Source organism: Sinohyriopsis cumingii, chromosome 2, assembly GCF_028554795.1.
Source record: "Sinohyriopsis cumingii isolate HCF-2022 chromosome 2, ASM2855479v2, whole genome shotgun sequence".
NCBI classification, from domain to species: Eukaryota; Metazoa; Mollusca; class Bivalvia; order Unionida; family Unionidae; genus Sinohyriopsis; species Sinohyriopsis cumingii.
Genome location: NC_142962.1, coordinates 48,096,127 through 48,114,275, shown reverse-complemented (window position 1 = coordinate 48,114,275; position 18,149 = coordinate 48,096,127). Strand labels below are relative to the sequence as shown.

At 34.3% G+C, this 18,149-nt stretch overlaps 1 protein-coding gene across 1 annotated transcript; it reads left to right on the top strand.

The window, feature by feature from the left end:
* Positions 1 to 7,182: 7,182 nt before the first annotated feature.
* LOC149804787 (uncharacterized) lies at positions 7,183 to 17,518 on the top strand. Its single transcript, XM_089944581.1, has 3 exons — positions 7,183 to 7,430; positions 13,287 to 13,456; positions 13,966 to 17,518. The coding sequence occupies exons 1-2, from the start codon at positions 7,256 to 7,258 to the stop codon at positions 13,436 to 13,438; spliced, it is 327 nt and encodes a 108-aa protein (XP_089800707.1). The 5' UTR covers positions 7,183 to 7,255; the 3' UTR covers positions 13,439 to 13,456; positions 13,966 to 17,518.
* Positions 17,519 to 18,149: the final 631 nt, after the last annotated feature.

Below are 18,149 nucleotides of genomic sequence, written 5' to 3'. Positions count from 1 at the left end.
GATCATCGATCACATTTTTTAATTTGATGGGGTAAATGGCAATCGAAATTGTAAAAATCAGTCAGATTTTATAATTTGATGGGGTAAATGGTACTTAAAATAATATAATAAAACTGAATCTGAATAAAAATTATAATCTGAATGAAAATAAATATGAATCTGAATAAAAATTAATATTATCGTAATAAAAAGAACTCTCAATACATATTATAATCTAAATAAAACTAGATCTGAATCAGAATAAATATTATAATCTGAATGAAAATAAATCTTAATAAATATTATCAGAATAAAAGTGACTCAGAATATGTATATATATCATCATCAGAATAAATATTATGATCAGAATAAATATTAATATAAGAATAAATATTATTATCGGAATTTTTTTCTTTTTCACTGATTATTGAATTTGCTGGGGTAAATGATATTAAAAGTTATGAAAATCATTGAGATTTCAAAATTTGATGAGGTAAATGTTACTAAAAATAAATTTGTAGGACAGAATTAGAATAAATATTATTATCAGAATTTTAAAAAATCTGAATCTGAATAATTAGCATAACCTAAATAAAAACAAAATCTAAATCAATATTATTATAAAAATAAATCTTAACCAGAATAAATATTATGATCAGAATTTAAAAAATCAGAGTCAGAAAAAATATTATCAGAACAAATATTATTATCAGAATAAATATTATAATCTGTTATTATTTGGTGTTAACACTTTTACAATCAATAATAACTTTGTCATTGTTTCCATCAGAATCCGTTACCAGAATTACCCAGACAAAGCTGAAACGTTTGCGGTTGCTATAATTTTCAATTTCACAATCCACTTTAGTGACGTTTTCGTTACTTTCATAATCACTACGGTAACTGGTGACGGAGCTTTTATTTTCACAATCTGACATAATATTTCTCAATAGCCTTATGCGTGTATTAATAATGATCTTATTTCGCATTCGTGAGATCTTTCTGATCTAATGTTTTTAATTGCTCGTGAGAGAGACACGGATTTCTCAACGTCTGTATCTTTGATTGTCGCCAAGGATTGATACATAGATTATTGCTTAATGTATCTGTATTCTGCTGGTGGTATATATATCTCTTCAAATTTTCGTTGTTGTAAGGATTCAAAATCGAAAATAATTTTCTTTGTTTTGTAATTTTCTAAGTTGACGATGATACAATCAATGATCATCGAGCAGTCACGATTATTAATTATCTCGACAATCAAAGATAGTTTTTAGAATAAAATTTATTGCTTGAGCAAGACGATACTTTGATTTTCCGTGACAAACGTGTCCCTGTTCGATTACATCACACTGCAGACATGTTACGTTAAATAAAAATTCTAAACCAAGAATGTTGACTGGTATTGATAAACCGTATTATGAACGAGCGTACCCTGTAACTGCAGTGATCTATGCAATATATCCGATGAATGGTAAACCTAGTGTTGATGATCTCAAACCAATAAAATTTTCGAAAATAAATTGTGTAGCCGAGCGAATTACAGAAAACGTCACAAACACGATACGTGGAATAAACTATTGATCATAATGAGCATGCTTTGAAATTTTATCAAGGAAATATTTTCGATTTTATTAATCAGATTAGCAAAAGTGATCCTGTGTCTGTGTGGTTGTTTCAAAGCTCTGAAGATGATTGTCATCTGTTAAGGCCTGATGGAAGTCTTTGTATCGAAGACAAAATATTTTATCAGTTTGTAAGACCTTATGGTGAGATTAATCTTACCGAATTTCTTAATGCAAAATATGAATGATCTTATTTTAAAATATACCAGCGACTATGAACATTTACTCAGTAATTGTTTTACTATTACATATGTCGGGGCTGATTTCGCCAAAGAGAGAAATTCCTGGAAGCCGACTCGGTCTGATTTTTTCGATGATGTGATATCAAGTCGTTTCGAATACGGACACGGTGGAGTATGGAATACCAAATACGATTACATAAATATGATACCATTTGATATAGCATAGCTTACTCCTGGAAGTTTTCTTGGAGTGGGAGAATGTTCGGAATATTTTAAGAGATTTGGACATACAACCCATGAAATGATTCGTGTTTCTGTAAACGGACCTCTATTAGACTTTGACATAACGGGTTTTTCACGAATTACATCATTTAAGTTTACTGAAAATCTTCATCCGATTTGTTATGTCTGGTATGGCAGACATTTTTCAGAAAAAAATATGGGCACCAACGGGTTTGTTACGATACATGCTTGATTCAGGAATTTTATAATACTTAAAAGTGAGTGAAATATAATTTTTTTTATAAAAATAAAAACAAGTTTGGTTACCAGTAGAAAGAAAAACCTTTAGATTTATTCGAGGATGAAGATAAGAAAATAAGCAAGCAAAGGATCTCGGTAGGACGATAATTGGAAAGTTTACGCAAGGTTGTTCACATTATCATAAACGAAGCTGTTGTGTGCTAGTTATTGACGATGCTGAATTAGATTTTATCATCGCCGATACAATAAAAACAAAATATATGTTTTAGCCGAGGAACAGCTTTCTTGTCAGATGGAACTAAATTGGGTACAATTGTGGCGTACACTGATGACGACTCACCACAGTATACTCATTTAATCTTCGATGCTCGCGTTTGTTACAATAAACATGTTGTCGATGGTGAACAGATTCCTTAAAATAGCCGTTAGAGTAGCGACGGATTCATTTTATATCGACAAGAAGTATGCAGATTTGATATGGCCAATTACAAGTCCAATTTTGATTATTCCGTGAAAAAATTCGTAGATATATTTATGACAAAGATACATTTTTCATAAATATATCTACCAATCATTATGGGGTGGATGGAGATTGATAAAAGAACAACTTCACATCTATGATGAAACAGCTGATGTCTAGTGTAAAAATACTTATTGTAAAAATATTCAAGAGACAGTGTTATCATCACCATCGGTATATGATCATGTTGCCAGATTAAAACAGTTTATCTAAACGGACCGGGAAGTTCTTGTAAAACAATACGTGTGATCGAATTATTTCGGGGACTTGGGGACTTGAAATGGTTGTATTAACACCTACACATAGACTCGCCAGGGAAATGAAAGAGGGAGGGGTAAAATCTCATACTTATCATAGTTTCTTTCGGTGGAAGGATGATAAATTGACTCCGGAACAAATGGGTGAAAAATATATTCCAAGGATTATTATATGGGATGAAATATCTACCGTTTCATGAGAAACGTTAAAATATTTCTTGATTAGTTGTGGATAAAAATAATAACGTGCGGCGATCATCGTCAACCGCCACCTTTTGTTGGGTTGTCCCCACATGAATGGCAGAGGAATTTTGTAGATTATTACGAGGAGATAACTGATGATCATAGAGAGCTTGATCCAGAAGTAAGAGAGTTTAAGAAAGTATTCAGACCTCAAACAAAGAAAATTCGGTGCGAAATAATGTGTGAAGTAATTTCAGAAACTACATTGAACAAATGTTGGAATTTATGGAGACCAGATGATTTGATAATTGTAAGTAAAAAGATACTTCGTGATACACTTCAACAACAAGTATTTCTGTTACATAAAGAAAAAATTCAACTCTACCCTTACCATTGTGTTATCGACCAGCAGATACTCGACGGCAAAATATCGACGTTGAAATTCAAGGTTGTGGTAGTAAACAAAATCTTGTACTAAATTATATTGTTTTAGTTCCTGTCACTGTTGTTGAGAGCGCGCTTACAGTGGATACAACTCAATGGACGCTAGGATATGCTATAACGCTTCATTCGTCACAAGGATTAACTATTCTGATACCAGTATTTGGATTGTTGATGATCGTACTGAATGGTCAAATTTAGTTTATCTCGCAGTGTCTCGAGTCAGAAGAATATATCAGCTGCGGAGGATTATTATAGACTTCACAGAAAATAATGATCAAACTGCTAGGAATAGCGATGATGCAGATATAATTTTTTTGTTATAAACAGTGTAACAAAACAATAAGCGCTACTTTGATCTCGACGCTGAATTTACCATGACATTAAAACAAAGACATAATAATCATTGTGCGAGCTGTAACACAGTAATGTTGTGGCAGTATTTGAATAATAATCCAAAACAGTTTACCGTAGATATAATTAATAGTAGTCTTGGGCACACACGCGAATATGTGATGATGTCCTGAGTGTAATCGACGTCAAGGCGCTAGTTCACAAAAGTGAATGCGGTGGTAATTGTGTGTCTTCAGGAATTACATGTAATTGTTCACGTGCAAATCCACGTTGAGAAGCTGAATCTAATCTGTAGATTGCAGGTCTACCCGTGGATCTTACCACGCGGGAAATAATATGTGTCGTCACGCTCCAAATAGGATTAGTTGGTCTCTTTTTACCACCTTCAAGTTCACCAGGTTCATATAAATATCTTGCAGTCACATTACCTAGTACTGGTCTTTTTGAAAAGTTATATCGTTGTATTTGTATATGTTGTTTTTTTTTTTTGTCGTGTGTGATCGCATTGGTAGATTTCATAGAAAGCACACGAGTAATTTCAATATTTAACGCAGCTATGACGCTGGGTAGTCTTGCAACCCCCATGCACGAGTTCTCTTGTCTTTCTGGATTATTGCCTTTGCATATTGATATCCAAACAATCTCTCAGCAAGTGTTCAGTTAAATCGTTCAACAATTGCCTGAGCAAGATGAGTTGCGGTATGTCCTCATCTGATTTTGACATCATGTTTTTTCATCAGAGATGATACTGCACCAAGAAATTCCTTGCCAGGATCAACCTGTCGTAAATGTGGCCATCGCGAGGGTCCTCGTTGATACATTCGTTCTAATGCAGATGCAGCTTCAGTTGCTGGTTTAGTTGATGGTGGTTCTGCTTCTTTAAATCTACTTGGAACGTCAACGACAGTCAACGCGTATTTGTATGTGCGTTATTGACGTCTACCAGTTTAAACAGTTTCATGTGTTTAAAGATAAAATATCTGCTTGATGAACTTCATTTTGAGGCATTTACATCAAAATGTGCATACTGAATTTGTTTAGTTGGTGTGAGATAAATTTGCCATATTGCCTGTCGTGCTAACCAATTTGCAGAAACAGAACGTGTGACATTTGCTGCATCAGCAAGTTTACTAATCGCTGCTCTACTTCTCCATTTCCTCTTGGGCTATAATAAATCAATTCAATAATAATAATAATAATAATAATAATCGGTTGATTAATTACCGGCTCCTAATACTAGTTTACCTTTCATCGCAGATCTTACTAGGAAACTAGCAAGTTTTTCTCTTGGAGATTTATTTTTTATGGAATTTACGAGTGAATCAACTTCACATATGCAATATATCGTTGTTGTAAATCCTTATTTTATACTACATCATGAAAGTGAGATGCTTGATCAGTCGCATTTATTGGATACTCCTCATGTCTTGGTTGATCTCGTTCGTCAAGTCGGTTATCAAGTCGGTTCCACGACCACGATAATTATATCCTGGAAGATTTTTTCCTCTTGGAGCTCCTGGTAATTTTCCTAATGAAGCAACGATATAACCACTTGTATTCATACGAGACGAAATAAATTTATATTTCTTGTACCACATTTTACACACTTGCCTGTAAGTGCGCGCTTTTTATTTTTTGTTATTATTGTTATTCATCCACTGGTGGGGGTGGATGCTTTGCATCGAACACAATATAAATCCATGTTGTTTATTATATTTCTACAATATGGATGTCATTGATTTTTCAGCGACACTTAATTAAGAGCTAGTCAAACATCATCCAGCGCTACCAAATTCAATCAGAGCAATTATCATAGGTCCATCTGGGTCTGATAAGACGCAGTTGTTGCTTAATCTGATAATGAAATGGCTCAAGTGGGATAAGTTGTATTTAGTGGTATCATCCGTAGATGATCAGCGATGCTACTATGTGCTTAAAGATTTTAATGAAAACTCAAAATTGTTGGACGAGGATGGCAATGATATTATTGATTTTATCACCGATATTGATGAAGCCCCATCTGCAGATGACCTCGATGGATTTATTAATAATCTCGTAGTATACGCTGATGTGATGCTAAACAAACAATCAAACCCAGCTCGGATATTTTCTCGTGGCAAACGCAAAAACACAGACGTGATTTATGTTACTCAGCGATATACACAAAAAATAAAGTGATCAGAGATAACTGTAATATTGTAGGTGTGTTTGATGGAGTTGATACACATACTCTGCGAAACATTCATCGGACTTGGTGTTGAGGAGATATGGATATGATTAAGCTCAAAAGCTTCTTTCCAAAAGGGCAAGCTACTCTACACAGATTTATAACAATACATTTACATGATCCTCGGTCACGATATCCTTAAGGTCTTGATAAAATCTTTGGATAAAAGGATAGCAGCTGGGGGGGGGGGGGGGGGTGCGACCACAAATGAGTGTCCGACGAGTAAACAAAAACACGCATACAAATTTGAAAACACGAACTACAAAGAGGAAGTAACAAAATGAGCTAACCGGATTTGAGAAACTCTCAGTTTTGTTTAGAGGCTTCGGTTTGGCGTTATTGCCCTTATATTTTTCATTTTATTTTCGTGTGAATTTTTTTAAATTTTAAATCTCTTCTAAAAAGGGATCTATTCACCCCCACTGGAGGAGTATCTAATCTCACTGTAAGTTATCTAGGGTATAGTCCGAGTTTCCTCTGACCCTTGCCACCCCATTTTTTTATATTTGGACATTTATGTTGGGGTGTAGGGTCAGAGCGCATTTCCTATCGAAAAGTTGGAATTCACCTACACCATTTCGGCGTGGGGTAGCCTTTTTCTAGCCGACCTAGCACACTTGAACGACCTTTCATCGATATATACCTGCATGAAATCGATATGGTCAGAGGAAACTCGGACTATCTAGGGTACTGAACTGTGAAGCAATATAGTGTAATTCGTCTTCTCTGTTATTAAAGATTTAAATTACAGAACTGTTGTTTTAGTTTAAATGGGGAATAAACATTATCCGAGATATGTATAATAGTCGTGTATAAAATGTTAAACAATTTTCGCAGTTCGTACGAACACTTATTCCGCAACAGGTTGAAATCCGATACTATATTTTGTTACAACGCTTGTAAACAGTTTGGTTCTGCTTTCGACTTCTTGAGATCTGAAAAATATACACCTCTTTCGTTACCGAACTAGAAGTAATTTCCGCAGTTTTTATATTCGGAAAAATATGAAAAAGTATCCACGATATAGGTTTGGCGACCCAGGAAGCCGGTCATTCTTTTCTAGATATGGTAGTTTGCTGTATTTCTTTGGAGCATGGAATGTTTTTGCTGTAACAATGTATTATGCCTGGAAGCGGAAGAAAATACGGGAAGACCCAGAATTCGCAAAAAAGTCTTCCAGTTAGTGTGACCTTTGAATGATTCGTATGAAAAGTCATGTATCTTTCTCATGCATAAATTCTAATTCATTGCAGTAAATCCTTTTCAGGTCAAGAGCACAAATATATGCATATAATTTCTTGTAATTAAGTTTGAATTCAGCACATCCTTGGCAAGTCAAGAACACACCTACATGCATATAATTTATTGTAATTTGAATTCATTGCAGCATATCATTGGCAAGCCAAGAGCACACTCACAGGCGTATCATTTCAGCGCAGCGTATCCCTTCATAATAATAAAATGGAAATTGTAGAATTTTTAGATGTTATTTTTATCCAGATTTTTGTATGTATGTTCATTTTAAGTGGTCATTTAAGCTTAGATAATTTTTTAAAAATCTTCATATGTGTCGCATAGACTTATAAACATTTCACGGATTGATACCTCCTAGAGTCAACATTTATTTGTTTAGACACTTTTGGGCATGTCTGCTTTTTATCACATGATTGGAATTATGTGTTTCACATGACAAAATATGTTATTAGCAGGCTATGTCCACATTCTTCTTTCAGTGCTAGCCTCTGGTTCATTGTTCACCTCTGTTATCCTCATGAATGTGAGCTGCCAGCAAAGGAAACATGTAGTCACATGAAAACAAAAGCTGCTCAAGCAGTTTTTCCACCAAAAAAACAATGACCAGCAACACCTAATGAAGGCTCAAAGAAAGTGATGAAAGCTTGTTTGAAAGAAAATGTCGATCTTCAAATTGTTAATCTTACCATACACTCATAACAGTCATGTCCAACAGTAAACATGCACAGATCTGCCTCAGCGCTGCCATTTCATAATGTACCAGCAGATCAGGGTCTCTGTTGTTTGTTGTCCTGAATTTTCCAAACATACTGCATAAACCCAGCAGTTATCACACTACCAGGCGAAGTGGGTGACAAAGTCGCCCAAAAATGTAAACTTCACCTTCTTCTGTTAAGAAAGTGAAAATGACTTTTTCAGAGGAACATTACATGACCATCCTTTTTGAGATGCTCCTCTTGCCTTGGCCAGTTCCAGCGTTCTATCTGGAGGTGAAATGTAGGCTTCAAGCCATCAGATGGTTGGTCTTGATATCAATTATGCTGACAAATTCATGCACATTCACAGGCATGTGCTTTTTGATAGCTGATTGACCATTAGCCTTTCCCAAGTAAGTTAGTAACTATTATTGCCTGATTTCTGCAAGTTATCATTTGAAGATAAAAACATACAAACTTGTGTTTCAAAGTTTTAACTTGTGTAAATAGCAATCTGTGTTTCAAGAATACAGTCAGTAACATGAATATTTTAACTGCCACATTTACAGTATTTTCTTCATAAAAAAATCATTTTTGAAATGTAAATGAACCTGTCATGGGGGAAAAAATGGTGGACATCACGTTGTCTGGGAAGTATCACTTTATTAGACTGTCTCTTTTTGTAAACCATTGGGCAAATATATTCAGGAAAATATAAAAATACCTGGAAAGCAGAGTCTAAATATTATAAAATATTGAAGGTTTAGCTTTAAATGCTTTTATGTAGGTCAGAAACATGCGGGACAATGCTATGTTCTGGAATTCGAGAGATGCTGTAAGGTCAAAGCTGTATTCTGAGATCACTCATTTTTGTGAAAATATGAAGAAAAAAACAGCAAAGCAAATACACGTACTAATTAAGCAATGCCTAACCTTACACCAAGTTCATTGATAAATGATAAAACCTTACATTTGCAATCGTATCAGTGGATTGTTGTAATGAAGCTATAACGTGAGTGGTTACATTAACAAAACCTCTTTCGAAAAATAGTTACAAAAACCCATCTTTCTAAAAAAATAGTTTTATCGGCAACAAAGACATTAGAATGAAGAGTATGGTCGGAAAAGTGTTTGCATTTGCTCTCATGTACATGGGTTGTTTCAAGCAGGTTTATAAATCTTTTCATCTGCCATTTTATAGTGAAGTTTTACAATGTAAAAAGAAAAATGCTTGATTAAGCATTTGTATTAACTTGCAATTACAATACTGTAATCTAGTTACTCAGTTAAAATTCAGTGTAATGTATAGTTTCTGTTATTCACTTTTTAAGTCATATTGCCAGAGTACACGGCGTATGAATATGATAGTTTTTAAACATGCATCAAATGTGTTGATAATGTAGATAGACTTGCATTGTTTGGACATAAAGGCTTTACAAACAGAGACTTGCATTGTTTGGACATAAGACTTAACCAACAGACCTGCATTGTTTGGACATAAGACTTAACCAACAGACTTGCATTGTTTGGACATAAGACTTAACCAACAGACTTGTATTGTTTGGACAGAAGGCATAACAAACAGAGATATGCATTGTTTGGACATAAGGCTTAACAAACAGAGACCTGCATTGTTTGAACATAAGACTTAAGCTTACCAATAGTCTCTTGTGGGTCAGTGGTTCTTTACGGGGTTTTCCCTGGGTTCTTAATCCACCATTAATACTGGCAGCCATGTATAGCCTATCTTGGGCTGAAAAATGGTGTTAAACCCTGCAACAACAACAATAACAACAACAGAGACCTGCATTGTGTGGACATAATAGCTTAACAAACAGAGACCTGCCCTGTTTGGACATAATGACTTGAGAAAGAGAGATATGCAGTTTTTGGACATGAGAAAGAGAGATATGCAGTTTTTGGACATAAGTTTTAACCAGCAGAGACATGCATTGTTTGGACATAAGGCTTAACCAACAGTGACTTGCATTGTTTGGATATAAAGGCTTAACAAACAGAGACCTGCATTGTTTGGACATAATGGCTTAACAATCAGGGATGCAATTTTTGGACATTAGGCTTAGCAAAGAGAGATATGAATTGTTTGGACATGAGGCTTAGCAAAGAGAGATATGAATTGTTTGGACATGAGGCTTAGCGAAGAGAGATATGAATTGTTTGGACATGAGGCTTAACAGATACTTGCATTGTTTGGAGATAAGGTTTAACAAAGAGAGACATGCATTGTTTTTGGATATAAGGCTCAACAAAGAGAGACTTGCAGGGAAGAGATGCTGCAGCCACACGTGCATTATGATCAGAACAGACTTGTTTAATATATGGACACAATACGTTCACTTATGTTACAATAAAATGTCAGATCCCTATATTATCAGTGGACATGATAATTGTACAAAATTGATGTACTGTATAGAAGCAGTACAGTCCTAATTAGCCCAATAAAATTGGAACACAGCCACATGAACATGGACACAGGGGACTCAAAAAGTAAAGACAGATTGGCCACCAAGAAACATTAAGATGATACTTGCATAGTAAAGACATAACAAGCTTTACAAACATATATGATGAGATTCTTAAAGAGTATGGACACAAAAGATTCACAGGACAAAATAGATCAAGAGAGTTTGGACAGCATAGACATGGTATGTACACAATAAACAAAAAGCTATGGCTTTATGTAATAGCCACATATTTACACCTTTGCATGGTAGGCAAAAGCTTCACATTATTGACTGGAGAGTCACATGGAGTATGGACAAAGAAGTTTCATAAGACAGAAGAATAAAGCATGGGCACAATAACCACACAAAAGTGATCGATAGTGTAGTCACAAACAGTATAGATGCAGTAAACATAAAATATATGGACAAAGCGTCACAAACGTGGATAGAGGAGTCTCACAGATTATGGACATTTTGGCCTCATGAACATAATGGACATAACATTTGAACAGTATTGACTTATAAGTCTTGCAAACATTATGGATAAGTGTGTCATGAAGAGTTTGTATGTGAGCCTACAGGACAAAAGAGACAGAGTATTGACACAATAACTTCATAAAATGGACATCATAGGTACAAACATTGTGGACACCATGAACACACTAAAATATGGACATATGGCATAGCCAGAAAACTACCCACAGTGAACTACATAAACCTGCCACATAATATATCTTTGTCCACCAGTACATCCATCTGTCACTAATTTCATTTGTACACAAATACTCAGTAGTCTACCATCTTTGTGGTAATTGAGGGTAAGGAAGAACCCTATTAATTTTGAGTCAAAAGTTGAAGGGCTAAGGTCACTGTGACTGACAGAAGAAATAGGGTTTCTGCACAGCAAATTCACTCTGACAGAAGAACAAATGGTTTCTGCTCATTAACTCAAGTTTTCCACTATCTACAGTTATCAGACTTTGTGGATAGGTTGCACTTGTGGTAAGGAAGAATCCTTTTTATTTTGGGATCTGAAGGTGAAAGTCAAGGTCAATATGGCTGGAATAGGAACAATAGTTTTCTACACAGTAGCTAAACTTCACCATTTACAGTTTTTAGATGACTTGCTCTTGGGAATGAGGAAGACCCTAATTAATTTTTGGATCAGAAGATGAAAGTCAAGATCACTGTGACTGAAAGAGGAACAGTGGTTTGTAGACAATAACTAGAGTGAGTTTACCAGTTACCACAGTTTGAGGATGGCTTGTTCTTGTTGTAAGGGAGAACCCTCTCAGTATTGAGGCTACAAAGTCACAGATCAAAGGCACTGTGACTGAAAAAGAAAATATTTTCCACACAACTTGGTTTTCTGTCTACAGTTGCCATGCTTTGTGGATGGCATGCACTTGAGCAAAAGAAAAATCCTGTTAATTTGGGTCTCGAAAGATCATGGGCAGTATTATTCAGGGTTCCAAAGATCTAGGTTGCTGTGACTGAAAGAACAAATATGATTATCAGTTATCTGCAAAGAGGACTATTAAACACAAGGTGGGCATATTGTGTGCTGGTCATAGTACTCTTCTTCATACTCAAGGTTTGATATACTACTGTTTATATATTTAATAAATTTTGTCCCCTCTTCAGGTCTGCTAAAGATGCAAGATGGCCAGCAGCTGTGCTCTTATCAGACACCATTTTACTATTTATGTGGTTTGACTGAGCTATTTATTTGTTATTGTATGAAATTATATATTGATTTTATTACATAAATATATTTTTAAGTTAAAAATTTTAATTCTTGTTTTTTGTCAGCCTTAAAAATTGTATTGTACCATGTATTAGAATGTATGATATAATCTGAAATTAGGATACAAAATTTATAACATGTATATTTATTTATTTTATGATTCAAATGTTAACATATGTATCATAATTTTGAATTTATATCAGAATTTGTCAGACCCTTTTTTACACCAGATATTTCTCCAAATATTATTGCTACTGAAAGTGTTATTTGCCAACTCCTCAGACCTGAGAATAATAAGAACACTTAAGTCTAACATCTTTAACATATGATGTAACCAGCTGGGTTTTGGAGCTGGAGGACAGTTTCATAACCTGTTCCTTTGATCTAAGGGTGCTAGGTACCCAGATTTTTATGACAATAGGGAATGTATGATACCTGGAAGCTTTATGGAGAATATATTTCTCAAAGTGTACAGAATTTGCTCTTCCAAATATGTCACTTATGAAGTCATAAATATTACCGATACTAAAAGTGAGGTAGTCTTATACTGAGGGATGTTCAAGCAATGCAGTTAAAACCGTAACAGTATTTAATATGTAGCTTTGAGAAAACAAATTTGAATTTAATGGGATCCCAGACCATCATTCTTTAACTGCAGTTATTATGACATCAGTTCTGTGTTCTTAATTAGAGTCATTGTTGTTCTGTAAGTATGTAACATGCAAGCAAAAATTTGCTACAGATAAAAGACTCAAATTTACTTGAATAGAGTAAAAAGTATTGCAATTGCAATGGACACCAGTGAAATGGTAAAGATCTTATTTTCTCTGTTGTCAAAGCACTTATGGTTTCTCGTTTTTTCTTTGTTACACAGGTCAGATATACCTGGAGCTTATTGGTTACAAAAATCCAGATAAAGATCTCCGTAAGATCACATTCAAAGGGCTTGATTTTAAAGGTGCATATAAACAGCTGAAGGAAAAGAAAGAGGATGATACGACAGTGGCTCACCGGGATGAACAGTAATTGGGACTAACGGCTGAAGTAAGTTGATCACTATACATGTACTAAAAGCTGAATGGTCATTTAGTATGAATATCAGAAAACTCAACCATATTCACTTGAAAGCATTATTGTTTCAGTCAAAAATGACACTTGGTTGACCAGAAAAACTCCCTGATTTACTTTAGAAGCCATTAGTCGAGTCAAATTTTTTTAAGCTAGTCAAATGAGGAAACTCTGAAAATTAAACTAATTTCCATTATCCACTAGGGTAAACAAGTGAAAATTGGGTGCAAGCATCAGGTAGTAGAAAAGGTCTCCCAACAGAGACATCACTTCTTAGTGGGTGACACTTACCTGTGTTCCCCTCCCAGTAAGTGTTAAGGTATATTTATAATATAAGCTTAAAAAATAAACATGGATGGAAATCTGAGCTGTGGGTGCTTGCTACATATTCAATGGTTGACTAGTTTTTCTTGTCATTGAATTATTTGTAATGGATATCTTAATACTTAATTTGCTATTAAACAAAACAATTGATCCCATTGCAGCATTGGAACTTGACATCCCCAGGTATGCAGGAACAAAAGAGAGGATGCATTCATACCGTGAGAAAAACTTGATTTCACTCATGTTGAATGACCATCTGCCCACAGCCAAATAAGGACATGGAATTGAACCATAAACGTCACTTTCAATAGGAGACCATGGGAGGAAGCAAGCGATTATTTCACATGGACTTTGTGATATCAAATAAGTGGGGTACAAGAAGCATTGTTTTCCAGTTGCAGCAAATCCTTGGATAGCATTAGAACAGCACAAAACAGTGATGGTGCCATAATAATTGTTGATCAAGTTTGTCTTGTTTTCTTTCATCATTGGGACACAAAGGATAAATAACAGATGTGGATACATCACATTTAAGTGTGTATGCAATATATGGAGTTGGATACAAAGTTCACTAAAGGCCTTAATTTTGATGGAAGAATTTGTAATGCATTCCATAAGCCATAGTTTTAATGGAGGAATTGGTAATTCATCCAGATAGCCTTAGTTTTGAAAAGAAGAGTAAGTAATTCATCCCATAGGTCTTAGTTTTGATGGAGGAATTAGTAATTCATCCCATAGGTCTTAGTTTTAAAGGAGGAATTAGTAATTCATCCCACTGCATTAATTAAATTTTGCAAGAAAGTCAAGCTGCTTAGTAATCAAAGTTTTTTTAATTTTTTTAATTGAATGATAGGTTTTAGAACCTGTCAGCTAAAAATTGAAGATATGGTGATGGTGATGTTACAGATGAACACTTTCCATGGCCACAGTAGCTGTTACAGTGGGAGATCATGATGAAAAGTGCTGTGACATTTAGCAGCATGTTTGTTCAGCCAAATTGTGTCTTTGTGTTAATGAGCTTTTTTATTTAAAAAAAACAAGCAAACTTTTGGCTTGCTTCTACAAAGTCGAGGAGAGCTATTGTAGTGGTGATGGCATACACACAGATAAAACATTCACATGCTCAGCTACAGTGCATCTCGGCCATTCTTTCTTCCTGGGTAGAGAGTAGACTTAATAGTACATGTACCTAACCCTTAGGGAGCATTGAAGGGGGCTAACATTCGAAATGGGCATTATACATATATTGGCTAAGTTAAATTGCTTAGCTGAGATTTATTGCACACAGTATACATAATGTTATACCTGTGATCTTGAAATTTTCTGAGGGGATGCATATTGAAAAGTACTACACCCTAATCACAATAGTAGGTCACTGTGATCCATATCTTGCACAACAATGAAATAATGGTATATATGCATCTCATTTAGTACCATACCAGTAGAAAAAAGTCATTGCTAGCTTAGATGAATTTTTTTGCATTTTGCTTATTTGAACATAATTGTTTTCACATGCTTTGAACATTCTATCTATCTAGTATCATGAAACTTGAATCAGTAGAAAAAACAAATGAAATAATGTACAACAGATTTATTTCTTCAGTGAGTTTAACATTTTATTGTCAGGGTATATTGTACAGACTATTTCTTGCTCTGATACTGTAGCATCTGTACTTTCATCAGCAAGAATGGAAATGAATTTATTGGAATTCAGACTTTGCCTAACTTCGTTTCTTAAGACTTATAAATTGACAGAGCAAAGTCTCTTGCCCTGCGTCTGTTCTTACAATAAGCACCATTCATCACCTGAAGCATGTATAGCATTTCTTTATCAGAAAATGGTTTTCCATATTGGGCTAGTATGTAGGCTGTGTTACAGAGAGCTCTAATTTAATTTTGCATTTCATTTTAAAATGGCCTCCTAGTAGAGTATTAGCAACTCCAACTTGAGGGATTTTCTGCTGGCTAGTGTTATGCTGTGCTGCACAAGCTTTATGAAGTTTAAAACTGTCATGTGATAGATTAAATTCTGAACACTCTAGTTGAAATTCCAAACTGTGCCATCGAAGGATATTGTTTCCATTAGCTGCAAAACATTTGTCCTTCATAGTGAATTCAAGCCATGGATACTTATGAACCCAATGTGGCTGAAATTTCATTGTCTCAGTCATATCATAATTGTCATATTGTTTGGTTGCTGCAGGCTGTCTTATGTCTCTATGGAAACAATAGTTACTTAAGAATGAGTGACAGCTTTATATTTTATCCCCCTACTTTTACTTAATTTTCCTTCTCTGAATCTTCCTTATGGCCATCGTTGCAAAAAAAAATTATTAAACTCATTTTATCCAAAATACAAAATATCTAGTGATTTGCTTTAGTTTTGCTTTGCATGCAGAGTTTAATTTGCACACCTTTAGATTTTGTTTAGGTTGTTGTTATGCCATTCATGAATTCATAACATATTGAAGCAGCAAACACTTATATATTTTATGTCCTCCAATTTTATGTTGAATCCCAACTACATGTTCATCAATAAAATTGTAGCTTAGGCTTTAAAAGTGATAGTTCTGTCTAAAACCCTGGAGCAAGCATTGTTATGAGTTTAGGCTCTTACAAAAAATAACAGGAAAAAAGTGAGGACAACAGGCTTTATACAATTTAATAATTTTTTTTTATTTACCTAGAATATCAAGTGAAAATTGAAAAAAAAAACCCTTAGGGCTTTACAAATCAAATCCAAAAATAATTCAAGAAGCAAAAAATAGAAGTCCTAGTAATAAGAAGTCCTGAATGAAACTGAGTTCGAATCCCGATGAAATCCAGAATGGAAGACAATGACGTCTGTTTTAACCTGCAAAGTGCTTCAGTGTCAACAGTCTCTTGTTGAATCACAGAAAATATTCCAGTTTTTTATTTCTGTATAAATTTTGATAAATGTCCTTGTCCAAGAATTAATTTAGAGCACTAGTATTACCAGGGAAAACAATCACTTGAAATTAAATATAAAGAAAACAAAATAATTAGCCCAAAACTGGTCACAACATAAAACAACTAGACTTTTCAAATGTTAAGGCACTACTGAGAATTCTTTCTAAATACATCAGTAATAAGTCTAAGTTGCAAAACAGATTCTCAGATGTGGGTCAGCCTTCTAGAAAATTCAGAAGTTTGTAACAATAAACATGTTTGATATCACGTACTCCAGGTATGGCCTTGACTTAACTAAATAATTTTCACTCTGAGAAAGAATTTTTACAAATTATTTAAAAATGTTGTTTACCAAAAACTGTCACTAGTTATGAATCAAGGTCAGAAACTAGATACAGTTTTTCTATTATTAGTTGTTTATATAATTAAAAAAAAACATTTGGGTCAAAGAGAGCTGAACTGAATTTCTGGGCTATGTCAAATCCAGTAAATAAAGTTACATTACAATAGCATGTAATGGAATTTTAAAAAATTACAACTTTACAAACAAACAATAAAATTAAATCAGATATAAATAACTGCACGTAGTTAATTTGTCTTTTAATATCTATGTTAAAAAGTATTCAAGTTTGCTGCATTAGTATTTCATTCATAAATCTTACTTTAAGTTCTTGTATTTAATGCAGATGTTTTAATGCATGTGATTAATATGTTGTTAGAGATACAGATTGCTGTTATAATATCAAACATTAGGTGTGGAATTTATTAAATGGAATTACTATGTGGGTTGTTTTGTGTTTTTTTTCTTCAGCTTACTTGGCTATAAGGCAGAGAAATGTTTTCATGAGCCTGTGTCTAGGCATGTATTGCAAGTCTTCCATCCACAATTCATAGTTTCAAGTTCTCAAAAACTACTCAGCTTGTTTGCATCAGTTTTTATCTGAAAAATCAAGTAAGCAAATTAAGTTCCTTTTATATATTTCTTCCATTTGTATCCATGTGTAACAAAATCCAGTTATTATAAGTTCAGATGCAACAAAAATGTCATACCTATGTTAAACACTAAATTGGACACCACCACTGTCATACCTATGTTATACACCAAGTTGGACACCAACACTGTCATACCTATGTTAGACACTAAATTGGACACCAACACTGTCATTACCTATGTTAAACACTAAATTGGACACCAACACTGTCATACCTATGTTAGATACTAATTTGGACACCAACACTGTCATACCTATGTTAGATACTAATTTGGACACCAACACTCTCATACCTGTTAGACATTAAGTTGGACACCAAGAGTGCCATACCTATGTTAGACACTAATTTGGACACCAACACTGTTATACCTATGTTACACACTAAATTGGACACCTACACTGTCAAACCTATGTTAGACACT